The sequence below is a fragment of the Bos indicus x Bos taurus genome, chromosome 11 (genome assembly GCF_003369695.1).
Source record: "Bos indicus x Bos taurus breed Angus x Brahman F1 hybrid chromosome 11, Bos_hybrid_MaternalHap_v2.0, whole genome shotgun sequence".
Classification (NCBI taxonomy): Eukaryota; Metazoa; Chordata; class Mammalia; order Artiodactyla; family Bovidae; genus Bos; species Bos indicus x Bos taurus.
In genome coordinates, this window is record NC_040086.1 from 6,958,024 (window position 1) to 6,984,851 (window position 26,828).

General features: G+C 44.6%; 1 protein-coding gene across 1 annotated transcript; it reads left to right on the forward strand.

The window, feature by feature from the left end:
- Positions 1 to 26,828, forward strand: IL1RL2 (interleukin 1 receptor like 2). The gene is made up of 10 exons (XM_027554764.1): positions 1 to 63; positions 1,086 to 1,317; positions 5,123 to 5,318; positions 8,359 to 8,518; positions 11,197 to 11,271; positions 12,929 to 13,058; positions 13,963 to 14,099; positions 17,998 to 18,141; positions 22,227 to 22,388; positions 24,877 to 26,828. The coding sequence occupies exons 1-10, from the start codon at positions 6 to 8 to the stop codon at positions 25,329 to 25,331; spliced, it is 1,749 nt and encodes a 582-aa protein (XP_027410565.1). The 5' UTR covers positions 1 to 5; the 3' UTR covers positions 25,332 to 26,828.

Sequence of the window (26,828 nt, forward strand, 5' to 3'; positions counted from 1 at the left end):
GGGGAATGCTGTCCTTGCTCCTCTGCGTCGTGTCCATCGCTCTTCCGCGCTTTATCAGAGCAGGTACGTCCGGTTAGTTCGGGTCTCAGCGGCTGCGCTCGCTCCCGACCTCCCCGCCGCTCTGTGCGAGCCCCTTCTCGAACCCTGGAGCATCGCGCGTGCGGTGACTCTTGCCCTAGTGGTGCAGGCAGAATCCAGCGGGATGGGGAAACTGCAGGTTTCAGCTCCCAGTGTCTGATGCCCTGCGCGGAATGTCACCTTTGAGCTTTAAAGTGACTTAAAGCAGGGAGGAGTTGGGCAAAGTTGCAAGTCAAGACTCGAGTTAAAACGCACAAAGAGATTATGATGCCTCTGTTTTATATGTCAAAGGGATGTTTTAGACCAAGGTAAAAAGCAAAGAAACTAGCATTGGAACAAATTACTTCTAAGAAAAACTAAGCAAGGTGTTAGAAACGAACTTTAATGTGAGAGAATTGTTTAACAATCCTCTGTGGGACAAAATACTTACAGGTTTTATTTGGGACAGATTGAATTAACTGGAAGGCAGTGCTGAAGAAAAACAGGTCAAATGGGGCTCAGAATAGGAATGTTTTCTCTGAAGGAGGAGGATGAAGGAATTAGGGTCTTAGAATAGAAGAAAGTGTGAAGAAAGTGAAAGTTGCTGTTGTGTCCTACTCTTTGAGACCCCATGAACTATACAGTCCATGACTTCTCCAGGCCAGAATACTGGAGTGGGTAGCCTTTCCCTTCTCCAGGGGATCCTCCCAACCCAGGGATTGAACCCAGGTCTCCGGCATTGCGGGCGGATTCTTTACCAGCTGAGCCACAAGGGAAGAGTAGGGAAAGAGAAAATCATTCCAAATGGGAAAGATGATTTGGGGATGGGGGGAGGATTGGACTCAGTAAATCCCCTCTTAGGGACAGGTGGAAGGAGTTTAGGTTATACTTCCACATCAGCAGACTGTTTTTAGGAAACTCTCACGCTGAGAAAATTTGTAAATAAAATTTCAAATCAGCAAGAAAATTGAGGTGTTTGTTCAACCAGCACTCTCAGTGGTGATTATTTTTTCCCTTTCCTTCCCTAGATACTTGCGAGGACTTGACTCTGCAAGAGATGGCATCAGTAGACCAGCCTACAGCTTTTAATTGCATCTACTCTCTGCCAACATCAGGGAAAGTAGATGCAACGTGGTATAAATATCCTAGCAAAATCCCAATATCCAAAAACACACAGTCTAGAATTCACCAGGACCAAAATTGGATTTTGTTTCTCCCTGTGAAAGGGGAGGACTCTGGGATCTACCAGTGTCATACAAAGTAAGTTCCTCATTCAAAAGAGAACCCTCTCTTACTCATATATGTATGTGCATATATGCAGTTGTTGTTGTGTAGTTGCTAAGTTGTGTACGACTCTTTTGTCACTCCATGAGCTGTAGCCCACAAGACTCCTCTGTCCATGGGATTTCCTAGGCAAGAATACTGCACTGGGTAGCCATCTCCTTCTCCAGGAGATCTTCCTGCTCCAGGGATTGAACCCAAGTGTCCTGCATTGTCAGACAGATTCCTTACCACTGAGCCATCGGGGAAACCCTGTGTATATATGTGTATATACATATGGATATAATTCTTTTAGAAAAATTCTTGATAAACTCTTAATCAATGTAGAAAACTCAATGAGAAGAGTATAGTTTTTGTGATTGTTATGAGATGGTTTCAGTGAATAGGCTTTTAAACAGAAGAAGTTTGTAAATCGGCTATTGAAACAGGAAATGCATCTTTTCTCATTGAAATGCTGCCAAAGGTCAGCCCAGCTTACAAAGCCTATTTATCCTAATATGATTGCTGCCTTCTTTCTTGAAATAAACGTTTTTTTGTAAGGAATCTGTTGTAGGAATTAACAGTGTCCAAGCATCAGGTGTGTTCCAGACCTCACACTAAGGCTCGTGCTAGGAAGTAACTCAAGTGAGTGATACAGGTCTGGTGGGAGGTAATTGAGTCTGGCGGGGACTGCGGTGAACAGGAAAACATATGCCTCACCAAAATCGGCCGTCTATTCAGTTCAGTGGTGGCACAGGCAGTAAAGCATCCACTTGCAATGAAGGAGACCTGGATCCCTGCATTGGGAAGATCCCTTGAAGAAGGGAATGGCAACCCACTCCATTATTCTTGCCTGGAGGATCCCATGGACAGAGGAGCCTGGCAGGCTATAGTCCTTGGGGTCGCAAAGAGTCAGACACAACTGAACGACTAACACACACACTCATTTAGTTCAAAGACATCTTCCAAATTGTCAAGGTAACCTGGAAATTAGAATGAGTGTGTATGTGGTTACCTTTCCAATAAGCTTTGTGTGTGTGTCCTAATTAAAACACTTCTGCAGACCTAATTTTGGCTGAGGGTCCCATTTTGTTATCCTCCTTTGCCAACGGGCCAGAGAAGGCAATGGCACCCCACTCTAGTACTCTTGCTTGGAAAATCCCATGGATGGAGGAGCCTGGTAGGCTGCAGTCAATGGGGTCACTGAGGGTCAGACACGACTAAGCGATTTCACTTTCACTTTTCACTTTCACGCATTGGAGAAGGAAATGGCAACCCACTCCAGTGTTCTTGCCTGGAGAATCCCAGGGATGGGGGAGCCTGGTGGGCTGCCGTCTATGGGGTCACACAGAGTCAGACACGACTGAAGTAACTTAGCAGCAGCAGCAGCAGCCAAGAGGCATGACCTGCATGAATTATTTAACCTCCACGAGCCTGGCTTTCTTATCTGTAAAGTGGAAATCAGGCCAGTCAGATAGGATTGAAGTAAAAATTACCCCAGATCCCATGTGAAGTACCCCAGAAATGCAGTTGCATCTTTCCTCTTTCACGGTCCCTAGGGTCTCTAGGTCCTTTTCTGTGTTTCCAGATGACCACATTCCTCTCTGATTGCTGCCAGATTCCTCATTTCCGTGTGATTGATTCAGGGTACGCTGTTACTCAGAGACACACGTGCGAGCGCCGGTAGTCCCGTCCCACAATTTCATTCTCTGCAGACCAGCCGCCCATGTCTTATGGGGTCTGATTTCCCGTTTCCTCTAGGTTATTAATTAACTGGAGTTGGAGATCTGATGTCACATGAATCTGTCTGGTTGTCCAGTCTGGATTTATTCATTTTCTACTCTAACTGGGGCTTTATTTTTCTTTATTTTTGTTGGAGGATAATTGATTCACGGTGTTGTGTTAGTTTCAGGTGTAGAGCAAAGTGATTCAGTTATATACATATGAAAAGTGCAAGTTTTATTTGCTCAGTCGTGTCTGACTCTTTGCGACCCCATGGACTGCAACCCATCAGGTTCCTCTGGCAAGAATACTAGAGTGAGTTGCCATTCCCTTTTCCAGGGGATCTTCCTGACCCAGGGATCAAATCCTGGTCTCCTGCATTACAGGCAGATTCTTTACCTTCTGAGACATCAGGGACCCTGATGTATTTCTCTCATTTCAATATGTATTTTCTCTCAACAAGAATATTCTCTTACATCATCACCAGATAGTTATCACATTCAGGAAATTTAATCAACACAATAGTTTTATCTACTCCCTGATTCATATAGTAGTTTTATCTATCTTCTACAGGATGATTTTTATAAATGTTTTTCTTCCTTTTCCTGTAGAGGTTCCAATTCAGGATCATTGCATTGCATTTAGCTGTATTTTTTGTTTTTTTTTTTTAATTGGAGGATAATTGGTTTACAGTGTTGTGTTGGTGGGCTTCCTTGCTGGCTCAGTGGGTAAAGAATCCACCCACAATGCAGGAGACAACGCAGGCAGATACGGGTTCGATCCCTGGGAAGGGAAACTTCCCAAGAGGAGAGCATGGCAACCCGCTCCAGTATTTTTGCCTGTAGAGTCCCATGGACAGAGAAGCCTGGCGGGCTACAGTCTGTGGGGTCACGAAGAGTCAGACATGACTGAAGCAATGGAGCACGCACACACACTGTGTTGGTTTCTGCTGTACAACAGTGTGAATCAGCTGTAAGTATACATGTGTCCCCTCCTGGAGAGCCTCGATCCCACAACCCCACATCCCACCCCTCTTGATCATCACAGAGCCCCGAGCTGAGCTCCTGGTGCTATAGAGCTGCTTCGTGCTAGCTGTGTATTTCACACATGGTAGTGTGAATATGTCAGTGTTACTCTTTCAATTCATCTCACCCTCTCCTTCCCTGCTATGTCCAGAAGTGAAGTCAGAAAAAGAAAAATGAATATTGTATATTAATACATATGGAATCTAGCGGAGAAGGCAATGGCACCCCACTCCAGTACTCTTGCCTGGAAAATCCCATGGATGGAGGAGCCTGGTGCGCTGCCGTCCATGGGGTCACGAAGAGTCGGACACGACTGAGCGACTTCACTTTCACTTTTCACTTTCTTGCATTGGAGAAGGAAATGACAACCCACTCCAGTGTTCTTGCCTGGAGAATCCCAAGGATGGGGGAGCCTGGTGGGCTGCCGTCTATGGGGTTGCACAGAGTCAGACATGACTGAAGCGACTTAGCAGCAGCAGCAGCAGCAGCATGGAATCTAGAAAAATGGTACTGATGAATCTATTTGTGGAATAGAGACTCAGATGAATAGAATGGACTTGTTTATTTTTAATCTCTTTTCATCGGGAACAGATCTTCAGCTTGTTGTGTGTGTGTGCGTGAGAGAGAGAGAGAGAAAGTGTGTGACGTTGACATTCTTAAGGAGTATAGGCAATTATTTTATATTCTATCTCTTAATTTGGGTTTGCCAGATATTTCTTCCTCAGGCGGTTCAGGCTGAGCCTCCTTGGCTGGAACGCTATGGAAGCGGTTTGCATTCTTTTCAGACAGCACACTCAGAGGTGCCTCTTGTTCACATGCTTGTTCTTGGGGATGTTCATTTTGATTATTTGGATAAGATGTCCTCCCACGTTTCCACAAGCCAAATGCTTTTTTTTCCTTCTGTAATGAATGACTTGTGAGATGTATGTTGTCTTGTTGCGGTAAAGGGTTGCGCACAGTGCCTGGAAGAGGATCAGGAAATTTTTGGAGATGGACGGAATCATTTGGTTCTGTGACTGTTTGAGTTCCTGAAGTTACAACCTGTTGTTTTCTTACAGTGATACAGACATCTGTCCCAGAATGCAAGTCAACCTCACTGTATTTGAACAATATTGGTGTGGTGCTTCCGAAAACAGTCAACTGAATGTGTCTTATGAGTACAAGCAGATCCTGCAGGTCGGAAGAGATGACATCCTTATATGTCACCTCAACTTCCCGAACAATTTTTATTTGGATTCAGTAAAGTGGTATAAGGTAAAAAAAAAAAAAATTCTAATGATATTTTCCTTCCTGCTCTTTAAAACCTCGGGTTTTTTTGTTGTTTTTTTTTAAAGTTTCCTTTTTTTAAAAATAACTTTATTCGTTGGCTGTACTGGGTCTTTGCCGCTGTGTGGGCTTTTCTCTGGTTGTGGCTACAGGGGATACACTCTCAGTGTGGTCCTCAGGCTTCTCATTGCGGTGGCTTCTCTTGTTAAAGAGCATGGACTCTGGGGTGTATGGGCTCAGTAGTTGCGGTGCTCTAGCTTAGTTGCTCTGTGGCATGCGGGGTCTTCCCAGACCAGGGATTGAACCCATGTCTCCTGCATTGGCAGGCGGATTCTTTACCACTGAGCCACCAGGGAAGCCCTGTGTTGTACTGTACTTAGTCACTAAGTCATGTCTGACTCTTGTTGACCCCATAGACTGTAGCCACCAGGCTCCTCTGTCCATGGGGATTCTCCAAGAAAGAATACTGGAGTGGATTGCTGTGCCCTCCTCCAGGTCTTCCCAACCCAGGGATCGAACCCAGGTCTTCCCACCACAGAAACACTTTGTTGTACCTTTTAAAGCAAAATTGCTAAAGAGAGAGATTTGTGACCTAATTGCAATTGATAATTTAACCCTGCAAATTACTTATTTTTAATTTATAGTTATTAGAGCTTTGTAATTGCTTATTTGTATCCACTCCTGCCCCAGTTATTTTTGCTTTTCAGACTATGTTTCATTATTCTTTTTCATTAAGATTAATTAAGTAGTTTCACTGAATGGATAGTGGTTTCTCTGCATGCACAGTCCACGCGCAGGATTCAAGAATCACAAAGTATCGGAAGGCATGCCCTGGAAAGTCTCCTTCTCAGTTCTGATCCATATTTCCTGGGCCCATTGGCTGCTATCATTAGTTCGTTGCAGGCTTTGCATCATCCTTGTGTAATTCCATACAAGCATACTGGTAGCAGCCGTCCTGGGAGGCTCAGCATGCTGGCTTAAATCCTTTTGGAGAAGGTCACCACGTGTCCTAGTCCTTCCTTTTTTATGGAAATGGGGCATCATATGCTCACCCTTCTACACGTTGTGTTTTTACCTTCAGACTTTCTCCTTTCTTGACCGTATCAGCAGATAATAATGTATAAGGCATAATCCTGGGCAAGCAGGAGCATCGTCTAGCATAGTATTTAACATTTGAGCTAGTTTTCCTCTGGCTCTGCCTGTTAGCCCTTTGCCAGTACAGCCATCTGGGTCAGAAGTTCTCTTTATGGGAATGTTTCCATCTACTGACTCCATTTATTTAATGGTCATAGGATTATACACATTTCTTGCTTATCTTGAATGGGTTTTGGTAAGATTTTGTTTTCTAGGAAGTTGTTCTTTTCATTAAATGTTACAGATGCTCTGGCGTGAAATTACTAAACAATTTCAATGCTCTGCTTTTAATGTCTCCTATAGTAAGGTTTACCTTTACTCCCTACTACAATGTGTTTCTCTGTCTCTCTGTCTGTCTCACACATACACACACACTCTCTCTTATTCAGTCTCGTAAGAGATTTGTCAGTTCTGTTACTCCTTTCAAAGAACCAATCTTCGCCTTGGTTGATCGTCTCTGTTATATATTTCACATTCATTGAGTTTGTTTCTGTTTTCTTCTCTCACAGGAATGTGGCAATGAATGTCCTTTTCCCTGCCTTTTATTTTATTTTTTCTTTTCCACTATGGTTTCTTACAAAATATTGACTCTAGTTCCCAATGCTGTATAGTAGGTCCTTGTTGTTTGTTTTATATATGGTAGTTTATATCTGCTAGTCCCAAACTCCTAATTTATTCTGCCATCCCTTCCTTTGACAATCATATATCTTGAGTCTGTTTTTGTAAATAAGTAGTTGTATCCTGTTTTAGATTCCATATATGTCATATCATATGATATTTGTCTTTCTCTGCCTGACTTACTTCTTCAGTATGATAACCTCTAGGTCAATCCATGTTGCTTCAGATGACATTATTTCATTCTTTTTATGACTGAGTAATATTGAAATATAGGTAGATAGTTGCAGATATGTACCTCAGATCTCCTTTATCCATTCATTTGTTGATGCCCACTTTTTCAGTCAAGTCCTCACTTGGTGAATCAATCAGAAGGACTTGAGTATGGTGCCACGTTGATCTTTAGGCTATTTGAGAAATTGAGTTAGGAAGTGGGGATCATCAAGACAGTGTGTGAGGTAGAACGGATGGAATGAGGGGGCATTCCTTACTCACCTGGGCTTGCAGCCTTACCTGGTGCCATTGGATGGTGGTGCACTGGGGGACTTGGGCTCTGGTGGGTGGAAGACATTCTTGCTTGATCACATCCTCCTACCAAGCTCCTTTATGGAGCAGGTGTAATCCTTCCCCATGAAGTCTTACTTCCTGTCTATGCAGGCTTCTCTTCTCTCAACTCATATTTATAACATCACTCTAGCCTGTAGAATACTCTTTGTCAAATTTTCTGGGGATATATGTTTTATATATATATATATATATATATATATATACACACACACACATACGTACTGGTGTGCTCATTCGTGACTGACTCTTTGTGACCTCATGAACTGTAACACCAGGCTCCTCTGTCCATGGAATTTTTCAGGCAAGAATACTGGAGTGGGTTGCCATTCCCTTCTCCAGGAGATAATATATATGTATTTTATAAAATATATATCTTATATAAATATATGCTTCTCTGATGGCTCAGACAATAAAATATCTGTCTGCCTGCAAGACAGGAGACCCAGGTTCAATCCCTGGGTCAGGAAGATCCCTTGGAGAAGAAATCTGGTAGGCTGTACAGTCCATGGGGTCGCAGAGAGTCAAACACGACTGAGCTGCTTCACTATATAAATATATATGTCTTCAATTAGCTTATAAATTACCTAAGGTCTAGAGATCACATAGATTTCTTGTTTCCCCATGGTTCATGGACTGGTGCTAATTAGGAATGTAACTGATACCCTAAGATACTCTTTGAATTGAAAAAAAGTGTTTTTTTTTTTTTTTTAAGGACTGTATAGAGATAGAAGGAGAACGGTTTATTTCTCGGGGAAAAAAGCTTTTAGTGAAGAATGTCTCGGTGGAGGACAGAGGGAACTATGAATGTGAAGCCAGCCTCACACACGCAAAGAAACAGCACACTGTTTTCAATAGCATCTCTGTGACTGTCAGTAAGTATGCACTTACCCTTCACCTTGACTGCTCTTGGGTTTGCTCGAGATGAGTGGTTTTGGGCAGAAGAGTTTCCCCATCCTGATTTTCCTGAGGATTAACAGGCTCTCAAATATGTCTTTATTAGGATCAGAAGTTAGGAATAGTGGGGTGAAAGGGCATGAGCAGTTTATTTTCTCATCTGAAAAAATAGAAGACTCAAAACTCCTGGCTTATGCGTGAAAATTAAATGAGATTGTGTCTATAGAGAAGCTCATGGGGTGCCTGAAAAAGTACAGATATTCAATAAAGGTGAGAGTTGGACCGTAAAGAGGGTAGAGCGCCAAAGATTTGATGCTTTTGAGCTGTGGTGCTGGAGAAGACTCTTGAGAATCTCTTGGACAACAAGAAGACCAAACCAGTAAGTCAGTCCTTAAGGAAATTAACCCTAAATATTCACTGGAAGCACTGATGTTGAAGCTGAAACTCCAATAGTTTGGCCACCTGATGCGAAGAACCAACTCATTAGAAAAGACCCTGTTGCTGAGAGAGATTGAAGGCAAGAGGAGAAGAGGGCGGCAGAGGATCAGATGGTTGGATCACCAACTCAATGAACATGAGTTTGAGCAAACTCAGAGAGAGAGTGACAGACAGGGAAGCCTGGTATGCTGCAGTCCATGGGATCTCAAAGAGTGGGACATGACAGCAACTCAACAACAGCAACAATATGTCTCCCCAGAACAAGGCACCATCATTGTCTTATTGAGCACTGAATTCCCAACACGTACTCCAGAGCCTGACTTAGACTACACACAAATCTATCAATGAACTGAATGATTGACTACTCTTATGCTTTAGTATTACATTGGGAGTTCTTTATAGGGTGAAGTTTCAAAGGCAAAATGAAGAATACCTTAAGGAATCGTTGAGTCCAATCATCTATATGTCACATCTTTGCAATAAACATTTACTTGTAATCTGTTATGTGCCAAAACTTGTTAAAATGTGATGATAAGAAAAATTTTTTAATTCTTTCTTCTACTGAGGAGCTACCAGCCCAGTTGTAGTGGAGCTAGAGATATAAATGGATTGTCTTAACATTATGTGGCAAAGAGAGAGTTATAGACAGGGTCTGGGGGAGCAGGAAAAAATCAAAAGTAGATGCACGGGTGGCACATAAATAAATGGTCTTGGAAGGCTTCCAAGAGGAAGTATCTTCTCATCTGAAGTTTGAAGGATGAGCAGGATTTACAGAAGTAAAGAAGGGGGAGGAAAGGCAGAGAAAAGAGCCTCAGACAATGCATAGAAATGTGTACCATCATAGTTCATGTTGGCTTTAAGAGTAATCTTGCTAGGGCATATAGAAGTGTGAGCTAAGCAGTGATGGGAGTTGAGGTCGTGGAGTTAGAGGGGCAAGGTCAAGTGGGCCGATTATACACTGGCTTTACCAAGTTGCCACTGAGGAGTCCTTGAATGCATGCAAATGCGGAGCCCCAAGGCTGCACTCGCGATGGATGAGATCAGTTCCGAGATGGTTCGAGAAGGAGTTGAAGAGGGTCTTGAGATCTAGGGACCACTTAGAAAGCTGCCATAGCATCTTCTGGGTGTGATCATCTGCACTTGGCTGCAAGCGGTAGGGGACTGTTCTTCAGGCAGTCATGTATGGACCCTTTACTGGGTGCTCATCAAGGTCAGGTCCTGTGCCGGGCAGGGAGATCATGATGATGAGAAGAGCCGTGACCGCTGCTCTGATGGAGCCCTGAAGTCTGAGCGGGAAAGAGGCCGAGATAAATCAGATGATTCACGAATGAGATGGGTAATTTTTTCACTTATTTCATTTTGGCTGTGCTGGGGCTTCGTTGCTGCATGGGCTTTTCTCCAGTTGTGGGGAGTGGGACTACTCTCTAGGTGTGGTGTGCAGGCTTATTGCAGTGGCTTCTCTTGTGGCGCACAGGCTCTGGGGTGTGCAGGCTTTGGCAGTTACAGCTGCTACAGCACAGGCTCAGCAGTTGTGGCGCACAGCCTTAGTTGCTCCGCGGCATGTGCGATTTTCCTGGACCTGGGATCGAACCCTTGTCTCCTGCCTCAGCAGGTGAATTCTTTAGCGCTGAGCCACCTGGGATGCCCAGTTGCTAAATATTGGTAGACAAATGGAGAAGGGAAGACATGGAGAAAGTCAAAGGGTTGGAGAGTCAACACAGGGAAGATGGTTATAACGTGAGGGAGAGGGATGCAAAAGGTGAAGGACACAGGGGAGGAACGGCGTGAAGAATACAGAAGGGCAGAGTCGGAGGATGGAAGAATGGAACTGGCGATAGACCATTAGGGTTACTATTTCTGTCTAGGACTCAGGTCAGAGCTTCACTTATTGCCACTAAGCAGTATATTGGAAGTATATTGGATGACCAGGCAGTGAGAATTTATCACACGATCTCATCTGTTTATATTTATGTCATATATATAACAGTGACATGACTTCTCTTGGTAGCCCAGCGTTCAGATTTTCCCCTTAGCAATTCAATGATAACCTGGTTGAAAAATATGCATTTATGGAGTGATATTTGGTCGCACCATGAGTTTTGTTTTTTCTTGACCAATGTTTATTGAAGGTCTGCTCAGTGCCATGTTTTATGGTATGATTGCATTCAAGTAGTTGAGTATGTTTCTAACACAATCTCATGTGTTATGATTTTTTTAGCAGAAAAAGTAGGGAATGGAGGAAGAATCCCTAAGATCATTTATCCAAAAAACAATTCAATTGAAGTAAAACTTGGTGAGTAAACTTATCGGAGCCTCTGAAGTTGCTAAGGGCCGAAGGCTTGGGGCAGGTATGAGGCAGAATAAAAAAGGGAGAGGAAGCTCCAGCAAACTGAATCTCTCAAATGCAGAGAAACTCAAACATTAAAGACAGAGATGAGAAAGCTTATAAAGCAAAATAGGAAATCAGATGTGTGCGTGCTCTCAGTCATATCCGACTCCTTGTGGCCGCATGGACTATAGCCCACCAGGCTCCTCTGTCCATGGGATCCTCCAGGCAAGAATACTGCAGTGGTTTGCCATTCCCTTCTCCAGGGGATCTTCCCAACCCAGGAATCAAACTGAGGTCTCTTGCACTGCAGGCAGATTCTTTACCATGTGAGTCACCAGGGAAGCCCACCTGCTTAAAAGTCTCTGGACTCATATGTTTTAAGGAGGGTTCTTTCGTCCTCTTGAATTTTCAAGGAAAGTTCAATAATAATAATAATAACAATTAGGATATTTGTTTACAAATCACTCACCATGTGAATACTCTTGTGGATTTCATAAACACCTAGACAAGGTAAGTATAGCTGTTGTTAACTCTCAGTTAACTTTGTTCCCCTCTCCTGTCTTTGAAAATTCTAGTCATTGTGCTTAGATAATTAAGAGAGAAAAGATAAGCCTTGGCAGAGCAAAATAGTCATATAAATTAATTTAAAATCTTCCCACAAACAGAAATCTGGGTTTATTTGGCTTTCCTGGTGAATTCTAAAAAACACTTAATAAAGAATTAACACCAATTTTCAACAAATTGTTTAAGAGAGAAGAAAAAGAGGAAATAATCCTTATGTCATTTCATAAGGTCAGGAAAACCTTGACACCCAAACCTAACAAGGACATTATTACAAAGGAAAATTTCAGACCAAATCATTCATAAATACAGATGAAAAATGTAAAGCACATTGCTAGCAAATTTATTTTAACAATGTACATAAAGGGCAAAACTGGGGTTACATGGAGCAATGCAAACTTGTTTAATATTAGATAATTCATCTTTTGCATAAATGAGCTTAAGGAGAAAAAAAATGATACACTTACTGCATAGATACTGAAAAGTCATTTAGAAAACTTGAACTAGGAATTCATTATTTAAAAATAAAAATCTTTTAAAATTAGAAATGAAACGGAATGTGCTTAATCTGACTGGATTTGGAATTAGAAAACCAGAGTTCATATCTTGCTCCTTCCTCTAATGTGTGACTTTGAGCAAGTCACTTAATCTACCTGGACCTCAATGTTCTCATCTGTAAGATGGGGATAATGGCACCACTCCTTTTCTGCTCTGTAGGAGTGTTTTAGAGATGAAGACCAAAACATGTGTGAAATACTTTTTAAATTGTAACGTTCTTTGCTAAGAGGAGAAGTAGTATCTGTGCCCCTGATGTGACAAACACTGGCCCCAGCCTGGTGATGTTTGGCCGCTTATTCTTGTCTGCGTGCAGTACACATCCCGCACAGTCTCGTGTCCTCCTCATCTCTGTCCAGGGAGAGAACAAAGCAGATGGATGTTGACCTCAGGGAGGATATTTTTGGTCATTGAAAGCTATTCAAGGTTCAGCAGCAAGGTGCCTTTGTGAAGCAGGTCACCTTGGCTGGGATCTCACTAAGTGTTTCTGAATTTGATTGTACAGGCTCCATGCTCATCGTCAACTGCAACATAACAGACTCGTGGGACAACACAAACCCACGCTGCTGGAGGGTCAACAACACCCTGGTGGACGACTACTACGGGGAATCCAAGCGCATTCAGGAAGGGATTGAGTGGGTGTCCTGCTTTCCTGGCTTCTCTAAAACCTAGCAAGAATTTCCCCATCTAAATGACATTGGTGCTGGTACTGCTTGTTAGGTGACTCTCACAGCCTCTCCCTCATTCCTTTTGGTGCTATGTTTCAGAAAGCCAAGCATCTGGGTCAGAGAAGATGCTCAGAGACTTTGCTGGTGCTCCAGTGGTTAAGACTCCAAGCTTCCACCGAAAGGAGCACAGGTTCCATCCCTGGTCAGGGAACTAAGATCCCTCACGTCCCGCAGGGCTGCCAATCAATCAGTAGTAAAAATGATTTTTAAAAAAGATGCTCATGCTACCAATCCTGCTTACGTCTTAGAGAAAGGAGGCAAAACAATCAAACATGGCTTCAAGCAGCCTCAGCTAGGCCTTATAATCAGTCTCATTCATTCCTACTTGGTTATATCATGAGCCATGGGCCTTCAAGGCTTAAGCAGTGAAGTGGACAGTGACATGGGGATTCTTGGGGGAGATGGTGCATGATCATTAGCTCATGGAGTGGTACAAACCCAACTGATGATGGTTTAAGCCAAGTGGTAGAAAAGAAGGCGAATGAAGTCAAAGGACAGACGTGTGTTGGGTGTTGCAGTGTAAATAAGTTAGAATGGGTGGGGAAGAACAGGGGAGGACCCCTTAGGGCTGAGGACGGTGTCTCGAATGAGAAGGAGGGCACTTTTGTGTCGCTTTCTGAAAGAAAATGTACATTACATTTGGAGCTACATAATCCATTGCCTTATTGAGCCAGCGGGGTATTCTCAGGGTAAAATAATGGTTCCAAGTTACTCCAAGAAAGAACTTTACTCTCCAGACAAAAGTTCATAAAAATCTGGTGGGTAAAGACAGCTCATGTACGTATTAATGATGGGCTCTTTTCTTTTACAGAAACTACACTATTTTTCCAGAACATATTTTTTACACAGTGAACATAACCTTCTTAGAAGTGAAAATGGAAGATTATGGTCACCCTTTCGTGTGCCATGCTGGAGTGTCTGCTGCTTACTTTATACTAACGCTCCCAGGTAATGTCCTTCTGGGGTGGGCACTGCTCAGAGAGTTCCAGACGATGGCAAGGAAACACACAGGAAAGAGCATTAAATGCTTGCTGTGAGCCCGCAGAGTGGTTTGGAGTAAGGAAACTCAATATGAAATCTAATTAAAAGCTGATACCCTGTCTGAATATGCTCTTGGGGTCAGGCTGTTTTTTCACTGCAGTGTCCTTGGAAAGCTCCTTCTGAACATACATTGAGATTTTATGCATCAGCACTCCAGGAAGCAGAGGTATTCCTTTATGACACCTGATTTGCTCAACTTTTATAATCACATGCTTGTGATTTTCAGCTTTTCGGTTGTTTATTAGAGGCCATGTGCTATAAAATGCCAATGTATATTTTTGTCATGTAGCTGTGTAAAATTATCGATAGAGGCTAAATTCAGGTATTCGAGCAGGAGGGACCCTTCTCTTCTCTCGTGTCATCAGCAGGGGTGAATTGCTAACATCATTAGCTGCCTGGAGCCTGGACTTTGCCTCGTGTGTGTATGCAGATAGTGAACTTAGCAGTGTGCAGAGTGTGCTCATTGTCTAATGGAGGCAGTGGAACCAGAGAGTAGAAAGTGAAGGGTGAAATCATCTGGAGAAAAGTCAGAGGAAGGGTTTGAAGTACCTTGTAGGAGACTTGCCTGTGGTTTCCCAAGACAGCTTTTTAAAAAAATAATTCTATTAATATCAACTCTTTAGTTTTCGCATCTCTTCACACAAGAGAGAAGGCTTTGATTTGCCAGCAGTACTCATGTAGAAGCAGTTCTCTGTGGTTCATCATCAGGAGTAGATTTGCTGGACAGAGTATCTCAGTGTCCAGCCCAGAGGAAAGAGGGAAATCTGACTGTGGGAAACCTTGGAGCTCGCACAAGACCTGAAATGGCTATGACTGAAATCTGCCTCAACTAGACTGAAGATGAGCAGTGAGATTTCCATGTCAATACTGACTTAGAGATACTGACCACGTGGAAGCACTGTGTTCAGAAGGATTCTGAGGCTCAAAGCAAATGAATGGTGCTGGCGGTGAACACCTGCTTAATCATACAGGAGAAGGAAAGGGTCCTTTGTCCACTTTGTTTTAGGTTAGTTAAGAAACCTACACTCACTGAATTCATCACTGTTCCTATTAACGCTTATTTCATATCTCACATGCAATGTATTTCTGGACCGGTGCTCTCTGTTTTGGTTTCCCTAAATTCTTAGGAACTTAAATTCAAGCCTCATCTTGGTTTACTTGAAACCAGAGGTAAGATGACAGCTTCTCCGTTAGACTTCCTGATTTTTCTTGAAGACACCTATAGGTGTGAATCTGATTTCGTTTATCAGGATCTCTAGAGAGTTGTTTGGATTGGGTGTGCCCTTCTATAAATTTCTTTTAATCGCTTGTTCTTGGCTTACCATCTCAGCTTAAGGCTGGTGGTGGCCATGTGGACCCAAATGAGAAATCCCACTTTAAATAGAGTTTTCACTTGGATACCTGATGTCTCAACAGAGAGATTCCCACTTATTTCAGTTTCAAAGCCAATACTCCCTTTGAACGTATTCGTTAGTTTCCTGTTTTGAATGTCATCGTCTTTTAGCTTATTTATAGAGCAGAGGGAATTGACACTCCTGAATGCAGTGAATGATCAACCTAAGAATATCAGGCCATCACTCCTGTCTACTTTACCAGGGGCTTTTTGAATCTCATAAACATTGTGGGCATGATCTCTTTATAATGCCAATATCCCTGACGTGTACAGTGAAGGTCCCCAGACGCAGTGTTCCTAAAAAGACAGGTGGTACAGTTGGTCCAAGAGCTGGTAAAGGGTGAAGAAATCGGGGGTGGTGGGAGGGAGGAGGAGGAGAATCCATTGAATAGTTAGGAGCTAGAGGCTCAGACAAGAGGTCAGGAGCAACGGCACCAGAGTGCAGAGCAGCTCCACTTGGCAGGGCTGGGACTTCATCAGTGGATTGATTTTAGGGTACAGAAGGTGTTTTTATTTATTGTGCTTTATTGTGCCATGGATTTGAAGACATACAAGTGTGCATAAGGATTTCTTTGCAAAATGTTTGCAACATGGTGTGGCCTGGGGCAGCTTGTGATTGGCTCTTTAGTAAGCTCCCCTCCCTGCTGCTCCCGCCCCATTCCCTACCCACACACACACTTTCCAGTGGGGACCAGAGGACCAGGGAGGATGAAGGAAGTGGTAGACGTGCGGTGGATTCTAAGAATGGACAGAATTTCTCTTCCCCTGTCCTGGTTCCTCTTTTCTGATTCTCTCCCTCCTGGAGCCTCCTTCTTTGGCAGCACAACTTCGGGCCATGGTAAGGCAGAAAGCTGTGGGCTGTTCCTCTTCTCAGATATGTAGAAGCATGTTCTCAGGGACTTGGAGTTCCAGAGAAACTGGTTCTGCTCCTTGGACATCTGCCCACTGCTTTTTGCCTTAATTGCTCAGCAAGGTGCTCACAAAACACAACCAGGTGTAAACGCCCTTCCTGAGCTAGTGTCTTGCAGACAGGTGCCTCCCTGGCTGCTGCTGGCGAACAGGGCAGATGAGGCTGGAGTTTGGCTCTTGGCCAGTCTTGTGCAGCCATGGGGATGGCTTCCAGGGGTGGCAACTGGTGGTTCTTTGTCTATGATGGGACGTGTGCATGCATGCTAAGTCACTTCAGTCATGTCTGACTCTGTGCTACACCATGGACTGTAGCTGACCAGGCTCCTCTATCTGTGGGATTCTCCAGGCAAGAATACTGGAGTGGGTTGCCATTTCCTTCTACAGGGGATCTTCCTGACCCAGGGATCAAACCCGCATCTCTTATGTCTCCTGCATTGCAGGCGAGTTCTTTACCACTAGCGCCACCTGGGAAGCCCCTCGATGGGGCTCAATTCTGAGTCACTGGGAAGGTGATTATAAGAGTAATACAACAGAATCAAGAATATGCTCAATATTACGTAGCAACCCAAATGGGAAAAGAATTTGAAGGATAGATACATGTATATGTGTAACTGAATCCTTTTGCTGTACACCTGAAGCTAATACAACGTTAATCAGCTGTAGATAGATAGATAGACGTGCTCAGTGTTGTCTGACTCTCTGCTGCCTCACGGACTATAGATGACCGGGCTTTTCTGTCCATGGAATTCTCCAGGCAAGATTACTAGAGTGGGCTGCCATTTCCTGCTCCAGGGCATTTTCCCCACCCAGGATCGAAACCGTGTCTCTTGTGTCTCCTGCATTGGCAGGCAGATCCTTTCCCCCTAGTCCCACCTGTTGTGGTTCAGCCGCTAAGTGGTGTCTGACCTCTGGAGAGTCTAGCGATGAGTAAGGAGTTACCTGGCCAGGTGTGCTTTGACAGGTGAGCAGTCTTCTGCAGTCAGAGCTGTATCACATCTACCATCCGGAGCTAGGTGTCTACAGAGTTTCCCTCTCCAAGTTCCCAAGAGCACGTTTCTTCCTCAGATTCATGGCCAAGACCAAGTTCATCTACTCCCCATACCTATTATTTAACTGTGAAGAGATTTTTGGGCTTCCCAGGTGGCTCAGTGGTAAAGAATCCTCCTGCCAATGCAGGAGACGTGGGCTTGATCCCTCGCTTGGGAAGATCCCCTGGAGGATGAAATGGCAAATCACTCCAGTGTTCTTGCCTGGGAAATGCCATGGACAGAGGAGCCTGGTGGGCTACAGTCAGGTCCATGGGTCACAGAGAGTCAGGCATGACGAGTGACTAAACGGCAACAACAAAAACCTATTATTTAACTGTAAAGAAATCTTTGTGTTATTCTCATTAACATTTAGTGCATTTCTATTTGGCATATGTAATGGGATCCATATAAGTAAAGTGCATAAATGACTCTTCATAGTACTATTATTTATTTTTATTTTTTCTGTCATTTGTAGTTCCAGATTTTCGAGCTTACTTGATAGGAGGGCTTCTCATCTTGACTGGTGCAGTGGTGTCTGCCATGTGTATCTACAACATTTTTAAGATCGACATTGTACTTTGGTATCGAAGTTCCTTCCATTCTGCAGGGCCCATAGAAGGTGAGCGTACTTGCTGTTGTTCAGTCACCAGGTCATGTCCGATTCTTTGCAACCCCATGGACTGCAGCACGCCAGGCTTCCTGTTCTTCGCTATCTCCCAGAGTTTGCTCAAGCTCATGTCCATTGAGTCGGTGATGCCATCCAACCATCTCATCCTCTACTGCCTGTTTCTCCTTTTGCCTTCACTCTTTCCCAGCATCAGGGCCATCAGGTGGCCAAAGTATTGGAGCTTCAGCTTCATCATCATTAAATCTGCTTTAATCTCTCTTAATTGGATAGAAAAAGGCATACACGGCTGGGAGAGGTCTGTCTGAGCAGCTTTCTGCACGGAGATCTTCGGAGGCATCACTTTCAGGTCCCCAGACTTGCAATGCTGATGGGAACTCAGGGGAGTGGGGAGTCCAGGCACGCGTTAGGAATCCTTGTTGCACAGAAGGGCAATATTCACACGAAGTGCCTGCCTTTGCATAGGAAAAAACACATGCTTGTGCACAGGTTTGATAAAGCATAGGTGTCCTAACTTGGAGTTTAAATGAAATTTCAGAATTCAAAATCAGCAGCCATTGAGCAACCTGGGAAACAATGAATTCTTTCTTGATAGCAAAATTAACTTGTGGAAATTGGCTGTGTGTGATCAGTGCAACCTGAAGCTCTTTTTTCTTAAGATTTTTTTAAAAATTTATTTTTCATTGGAGGTTAATTGCTTTACAGTATTGTGTTGTTTTCTGCCATACATTAGCATGAATCAGCCATAGGCAGACATATATCCCCTCCCTCTGGAACCTCCCGCCCACCCCTTACTCCATCCCGCCCCTCAAGGTTGTCACAGGGCACTGGGCTGAGCCTCCTCTGTCACACAGCAGTTTTCCACTGGCTATCTGTTTTACACATGGTAAGTATATGTTTCCATGTTCATCCCACCCTCTCCTTCCTTGGCTCTGTGCACAAGTCTGTTCCCTATGTGTGCCCTGAAACTCTTTTAGTTCTGTGGGCAGTGGTCTGGGCTGAGCTGGGCTGTGGTCCCTGGAGAGCCTGTTCCATGTCAGCCCGTCTCTGCCCGTGATCCTCCTGCATCTGTTTGAGAAGAGGCTTCAGGGCAGCAAAGCTGTTTGTCTTTCCTGACACAGAGCTGCTTCATGCGTTGATGGACAGGGGCCTGTTGGGGTGTCCCCAGAGCTCCGTCTCTCTGACTCACTGGGATTCCAGGCAGCGTGAGTGCAGAGCCCACGGTGAAGCTGCCGCGGGTGAGTCAGATGGAGCAGGAAGAGGAAAAGGAATTGTATGGCATCTCATCCCGAGGGCGGAAGCTGGACAGACAAGCGACTCAGGGAGCCCCGCCCTCTGCTCAGACCGGGCTGCTGACCATGATCGGAGCCAGTGGGCTGAGGACTTGAGACGGGAACAGACAGTCAGCCAGAGGTTCTCTTCTTTAAGTCAGCAAAGTACATGCGTCCTTTATAGCTACATTTCCTCCAGCTCAGTCGCTGATTCCCCTCTGAGTGTGACTTCAACAGTCAGTGAGTGATGAGACTCTTGAGGGGAACCCAGATGCTGTTCCCAGCTTTGTGCCCTGTGAGGACATTCTCTGGTTATTTGGGAACATGCGGAGTCAACGGCAGCAAATACCAATGAAGAAGAGAAAGTGCGTCCTTCTCCTGATAAGTTTATTCCAACAAGATAAGTCAAGCTGCAGGAGTGATTCATAGTGAGGTGTGTCTAATTCACAGTTTGATTAAGTAGTCCTGGGCGGTCTTGGCTAAAGTCCATAAGTTCTATGTATTGTCTGTTAAAAAAATTTTTTTTTTTTTTTGGCGTATAGTTGCTTAACGATGTTGTGTTAGTTTCTGCTGTACAGCAAAGTGAATCAGCTATATGTGTACATACATCCCCGCTTTTTTGGATTTCCTTCCCATTTAGGGTCCGTCTCCACAGAGCACTGAGTAGAGGGCCCTGTGCTGTACAGTAGGTTCTCATTGGTTATCGATCAATATTTTATGTGTGCCTGGTCCGTCGCTTCAGTTGTGTCCGATACCCTGTGACCCCATGGACTCTAGCCCACCAGGCTCCTCTGGTGACCGTGGGATTTTCCCAGCAAGATACTGGAGTGGGCACTGAAGTGCACAGGCGTCTCACTGTGGTGGCTTCTCTTGTTGAGGAGCACGGGCACAGTAGTTGTGGCCCACGGGCACACAGGTGTAGGTGCCCCGCAGCACATGGAGTATTCCTGGACCAGGGATTGAACCCATGTCCCCTGCATCGGCAGGCAGATTCTTAACCACTGGACCACCAGGGAAGCCCTCCCCTCTCACCCACATAGTTTTTAAAATGACTCAGACCTTGGATTTCTAGTGTCGGTTCTACCACGGTCATGCATCAAGGCTGCTGCCGAGTCTTACCCAATGCAAAGGGAGGGGAAACTGAATCCTGCTCTTTATGGGTGTGACGAAGTTTGAAAAGAGCCTGCGGGACTGGAAATACTTCTGGAGCTATTTTTGGAAAATACAGTCTGACCCAGTTGCCCATAATGACTCAGGGATGAACTTTGTGAAGCTCCCTTTTCCTAATTTCATCAAACGAGTCTATGTAACAAAGCCTCCATACAAGCCCTAAAGGACAGGGTTTGGAGAGCTTCTGGGCTGGTGACCAGGTAGAGTCTAGGGAGAATAGGGCCCTGGAGAGGGCATTGAGCCTCTGCATCCTTGCCCATCCTTTGCCCTGTGCATCTTCTCATCTGCCTTTTGATTCATATCCTTTAAAAATCCTTTTATAATAAATCAGTGATGTAGTTATTAATAGTAGCATGTTTCTCTGAGTCTGTGAGTGATTCTAGCAAAATAATTGAACCCAAGGCGGGGCTCATGGGAATCTCCAGTTTATAGCTGGGTAGTCAGAAGCAAAGGTAACACTCTGGACTTGTGACTGGTAGCATGTTATTGTGTTGTTGTTAATTGCTCAGTCATGTCTGACTCTTTGCGACCCCATGGACTGTAGCCCTCCAGGCTCCTCTGTCCTTGGAATTCTCCAGGCAAGAATACTGGAGTGGGTAGCCATTCCGTTCTCCAGGGGATCTTCCCAATCCAGGGATTGAACCCGGGTCTCCCACACTGCGGACAAATTCTTTACTGTCTCAGCCACCAGAGGAGCCCTAGTGGCATACATGTTACCAAACTCAGCTCCAACTGCTCGCCTCTCAAAAGCCACTATTTGAGAGACTGGGATTGGTTGGAAAACGAAAGGCTACTTTATTCAGGAGGCCGGCAACCTGGGAGAGGGTGGACTAATGTCCCAGAACTACTTCCTAAGATTCTGCTTGGCCATGAACGTTTTTAAAGGGAAAAGGAGAAGTAATTTTAGTTAATCATCAAGATGGGGGCCAGGCTGGTTGCCATCTCCCACTGCAGGCAGGCTCCTTGACTCCTTGGGGTCTTTCTTTAGAAGCTCTCTTGTTCACATGGTCAGCTTGTGAGCTGACTGAAGGGGAAGCTGGGGAAGAGATCTGGTCATCTCGAATTACTTATTCTTCATTTTAGCTTCTTTAATCTAAGAAAGGAGTCAACAGGTTAGGCAAGGTATTATGTGATGAAAATATTTGAAAGGTGTGCTTCAGACAGAGATGAGTTAAGGATGGAGGCACCTGATGTAAAGATTAAATTGAAATATAGCTTTGCTGAGTGACAGGACAAAAGGGCCTCCTGCAAGGAGATTTTTGGACTTCCTTCCTGTTGAGGTCACCACAGAGCATTGAGTAGAGTTCCCTGTGCCATTCAGTAGGTTCTCATTAGTCATCTATCAATATTTTATGTCTTTGAGAAGCTGCTTGCATTAGGGAGGTGTCTCAGGTGGCTCAGTGGTAAAGAACCTGCCTGCCGATGCAGGAGACAGGGGTTTTATCCCTGGGTCAGGAAGATCCCCTGGAGGAGGAAATGGCAACCCACTCCAGTATTCTTGCCTGGAGAAGTCCATGGACAGAGGAGGCTGGTGGGCTATAGTCCATGGGATCGCAAAGAGCTGGACATGACCGAGCAACTCACACACACACAGTTTGGTAGGAATAATTTCACGAGCTTGCCCCGTTTCCTTTTCAGATGGGAAGCTCTACGATGCTTATGTTTTATATCCCAAGCCTCAGAGAGAAAGCCAGAGTCATGATGTGGACACGCTGGTGTTGAAAATTCTTCCGGAGGTGCTGGAGAGGCAGTGTGGATACAAGTTATTCATATTTGGCAGGGATGAGTTTCCTGGACAAGGTATGTTTTCAGTGAGGTATAAAAATAAGAAATGAAGAAAATGAAAAGGAACAAGAATTCCCTGGTGGTCCAGGGGTTAGAATTCCTCACTTCCACTGCAAGGGGGCATGGGTTCTGTTCCTGGTCCAGGAACTAGGATCCCTCATGCTGAGACTCAATTGAAAAAAAAGAAAAAGAAAATGGAAAGGGATCTCTCTCTTCCTGTACTTCACAAATGGCGGGAAGTATGATTGCCTTCCGCATGGAACCACAGGGAGCCCTTCACCTCCTCTGCCCAGAGCCCCCAAGCTGAGGAGGTTAGGATCAATCTCTCTTCTTTCTTTAGGTTCATTCCTCTGACAGGATAACTGTGATTCCTGGCTGGGTACGGATATGGTTGACGCATTTGTATGACAATTCAGTCAATCAGATACCTAGCATTGACCAAGAGACCCAAAACAGACAACTGGTCCTTAGCTGTGGAATCCTTGAAACTAATCACTGAGTATTTTCTGTTGGTTTGCATATGTAAATTAATACATGTTTAAAGCTGGTTTTTATGAGCTTCAATCACCTCCAATCCTCCCCTTGTTGTTGTCATTCAGTCAATAAGTTGTGTTTAACTCTGTGACTCCATGGGCTGCATCATGCCAGGCTCCTCTGTCCTCCACTCTCTTTCGGAGTTTGCTCAAATTCATGTCGGTCAAATCGGTGATGCTATCTAACCATCTCATCCTCTGCTGGCCCTTTCTCCTTTCACCTTCAATCTTTCCCAGCATCAGGGTCTTTTCTTCGCATCAGGCGGCCAGAGTATTGGAGCTTCAGCTTCAGCAACAGTCTTTTCAGTGGATATCCAGGGTTGATTTCCTTTAGGATCAAATAGTTTGTCTCAACTAAAAGTCCTGCATGTGAGAACAAATATCAAATATCCGATGTGCCGCAACCAAGACCTGGCACAGCCGAATAAAGAAATAATTTGATAAAAAATGAATAGGGCTTCCCTGTTGGCTCAGTGGTAAAAGAATCCACCTGCCGATGTAGGAGATAGTTTGATCCCTGGTCTGGGAAGATCCCGCATGCCACCGAGCAGCTGTGCCCATGTGTCACAACCACTGAGCCTGTGCCTACTGCCTGTACTCCACAATAAGAGCAGCTCCCGAAATGAGAAGCCCATGCCCCGCAACTAGACAATAGCCCCCGCTTGCTGCAACCAGAGAAAAACCCCTGCAGCAACAAAGACCTAGCCCAGCCAAAAATATACAATAAAATTTAAATAAATAAATAAAAGGTTTCTAAGTACCTTGGTTTTGTAGGCTGCTCCTATCCATAGCTTATCACGTCTTTTCAAGTTATGAAATCCTTCTCCAGGAAGAAATGAAAGTGTGATCCAGGGCTTGTTACAAACATGCAGAAGAGCTCGTGTTTCAGTAACACTGCATTCATTCACTTCTTCAACAAACATTTATTGAGCCCCTGCTGTGTGCCAGGCAATGTTGTAGGCACTAGAAATATTAAAATAAACCAAAGAGAAGAAGGACATGCTCTTGGGGAGGTTACAGTCTGTTCTTATATCCTAAGGATAAGGGTGATATAAAACTTGGTCTTTATTTCTAAAAGACCCCAAGTTAATTTCCCTTCCCCAAGTCAGCAGAATATGTTATTTGGTTTCAAGTTAGTCCTGTAAGTCCTGGTCATTTAAATAGCCATGAAGCACAAGCGGGAAACACAAATGAGATTAGTACATTTGAGCTGAGTACATGTGTCCTATCCTTTAAAAGTCTGTTATTTAAAAAAAGAAAAGCATTTATCCTCGAATACATACCAGACCTTTAGCTAAGTTTCGATATACAAAGTTAGACATGATAAAAATGGAAATTATAACAAATACTGAATATTTATACATATGCAAGTAAATTATATACTATGAGCTTAATAAGTTTTGCATTAATCAATAAAAATTTAAAGATCCCAGTGGTTTACTATAAAACAGACAATAATAGACTTTTCACCAGAATAGTTAATTCAGACAGTGGATTCTAGATATTATGGATCTTAGTCAATAAAGAAAATGCTTTACTAAAAATTTATTTATTCAGGTGGAGAAAATTCTAGAAGCCCTGTACTTCCCATAGGAATGCAGTTTTGGGGAAGTAAAAAAGTTAGAAACCTTAAAAAAAAAAAAAAAGGTTAGACATGATAAGATCCTTGTTCTGAGTAGTTCATAACCAGTGGCTTTTTTTTTTCATTTATTATTTTATTATTATTTTAAAAATTTATTGATTTGGCTGCCTTTGGTCATGTGGGATCTTCTGTTAAAGCGCATGGACTCTCAAGCTGTGGCTCAAAGACCTAGTTGCTCCAGGCATTTGGGGTCTTAGTTCCCCGACCAGGCATTGAACCCGTGTCCCCTGCATTGCAAAGCAGATTCTTAATCACAGGACCACCAGGGAAGTCCCTGTGGGGCTGTTTTCATTGTGAGCTGTTTTACATCTTCTTTCTTAATTTCCAGCTGTGGTCAATGTCATCGATGAAAATATTAGGCTGTGCAGAAGATTGATCATCGTTATCGATCCCGACGAGCTGAGCCTTGACCTATCAAAGAACCTGTCAGAAGAACAAATTGCGGTCTACAGTGCTCTCATCCAGGACGGGATAAAGGTCATTCTGATTGAACTGGGGAAGGTCAAGGACTACACGGCCTTGCCGGAGTCCATTCAGTATATCAAACAGAAGCACGGGGCCGTCCAGTGGAGTGGAGACTTCACAGAACAGTCCCAGTGCGCGAAGACCGAGTTCTGGAAAAAAGTGAGATATCGCATGCCTCCCAAGAGGTGGCCACCTTCTCCTCCTGTGCAGCTGCTGAAGCACACGCCCTTTGACCTCACAGCCAGCAAGTGGGAGGCCCACGCGGGGTTCATCTCCCCTGATGGAAAGAATATCATCCCAAGGGTTGTGCACAGTTAGACAAGGAAGCCTTGCATCTGGGCTGTTTGCTTGAAGCTCACTGTTTCTTGTTGTGTCCTATGGAAAGACCTGGGTTTATCTGCTGCCTTTGCTCAGAGCTACTTCTTTAGGGGAAGAAGCACCTCTCGAGAAGCCCTCATTAACTGACTGGCTCTGAACATTCATGAAGACTTGTGCACATGGAGGATTAGCCTTTGAGCCCCTGGGCAGGAGCCTTGGAGGGTTTGAGTCATGGTTCAGCTGTCAGGAGGTTTGGCAGGTGGTGTGACCCCCATGGGGCTGGAGACAGGAGCCTAGGTGGTCAGATCCATGGGGGGACCCTGTGGGCTTGGGGAGGGCTGGCAGAGGGCACACCTGACCAGCCTGCCAGGGCCCCATCCTCAGCCCCTCTCACGCCTCTTGTGCAAATAAACACTTGTGACACTGCAAATAAACACTTGACACTGGAAGCAACTTGGAAGTCACCTAGACCTGCGGGGACCAACTCTGGTTGCCCATGAATCCCCGCTGCTGGTGGGCCTCCTGCTTTGCCTGTCCAACCAAAACAAGTCATAGGGTCCTTATTTTTCCAGTTGGCCTCCGGCAGCCAGAATTCTGAGCCACCCGTGGTAGACACGTCACCACACCAAGATGATGGAGTTCTATTCTGAGCAGACAAAGTCATCCAGCCAGCGTGCCTTCTTCACAGGCCAGTTCATGACTGAACAGCTCAGAAGGATCGTCGACATTAAAATTGACTATAAAGTCTTATCAGTACTTTCAAACCCCGACATGGAGGAGCTCAGATACAGTCCAGCTCTTATACTGTGGTTGACAACAGCAGCTTGCAAAGGTGGCTGCTGTGCTCGGAGAGTTCCTATCCCCTAAAGTCATGTATTTGAATGCTAACACCTGAGCTGCGGTGTTGGAGAAGACTCTTGAGAGTCCCTTGGACTGCAAGGAGATCAAACCAGTCAATCCTAAAGGAAACCAACCCTGAATATTTATTGGAAGGACTGATGCTGAAGCTGAAGCTCCAGTACTTTGGCCACCTGACTCAAAGAGCTGACTCATTGGAAAATATCCTGGTGCTGGGAAAGATTGAGGGCAGGAGGAGAAGGGGGCAACAGAAGATGACCTGGTTGGATGGCATCACCAACTCAATGGACATGAGTTTAAGCAAGCTCTAGGAGATAATGAAGGACAGGGAATCCTGGGCATGCTGTAGTCCATGGTCTTACAAAGACTCAGACATGACTGAGCGAATGAAAAACAGCAATTCCTGGCATCATACTTTTAGGAGGTGGGGCCTTTGAGAGGTGACTGGGTCCTGAGGGAGGAGCCTTGGTGGATAGAATCAGTGTTCTTATAAAAGAGACCCCAGACCCTTGCCCCTTCTGCCACATGAGAATATAATAAGAAATCTGCCAGCTGGAAAGGGGACCCCCCCCCCGACCCGGCCATGCTGGCACCCTGCTCTCAGGCTCCCAGCCTCTGGAACACTGAGAAATAAATTTC

Excerpts from the sequence above, each read along its gene's own strand:
- IL1RL2 (XM_027554764.1), top strand. The coding sequence starts at position 6 with ATGCTGTCCTTGCTCCTCTGCGTCGTGTCCATCGCTCTTCCGCGCTTT. Across the intron at positions 5,319-8,358 it reads ATTCAGTAAAGTGGTATAAG|GACTGTATAGAGATAGAAGG; the intron begins GTAAAAAAAAAA and ends TTTTTTTTTAAG. Across the intron at positions 18,142-22,226 it reads TTCTGCAGGGCCCATAGAAG|ATGGGAAGCTCTACGATGCT; the intron begins GTGAGCGTACTT and ends TTTCCTTTTCAG.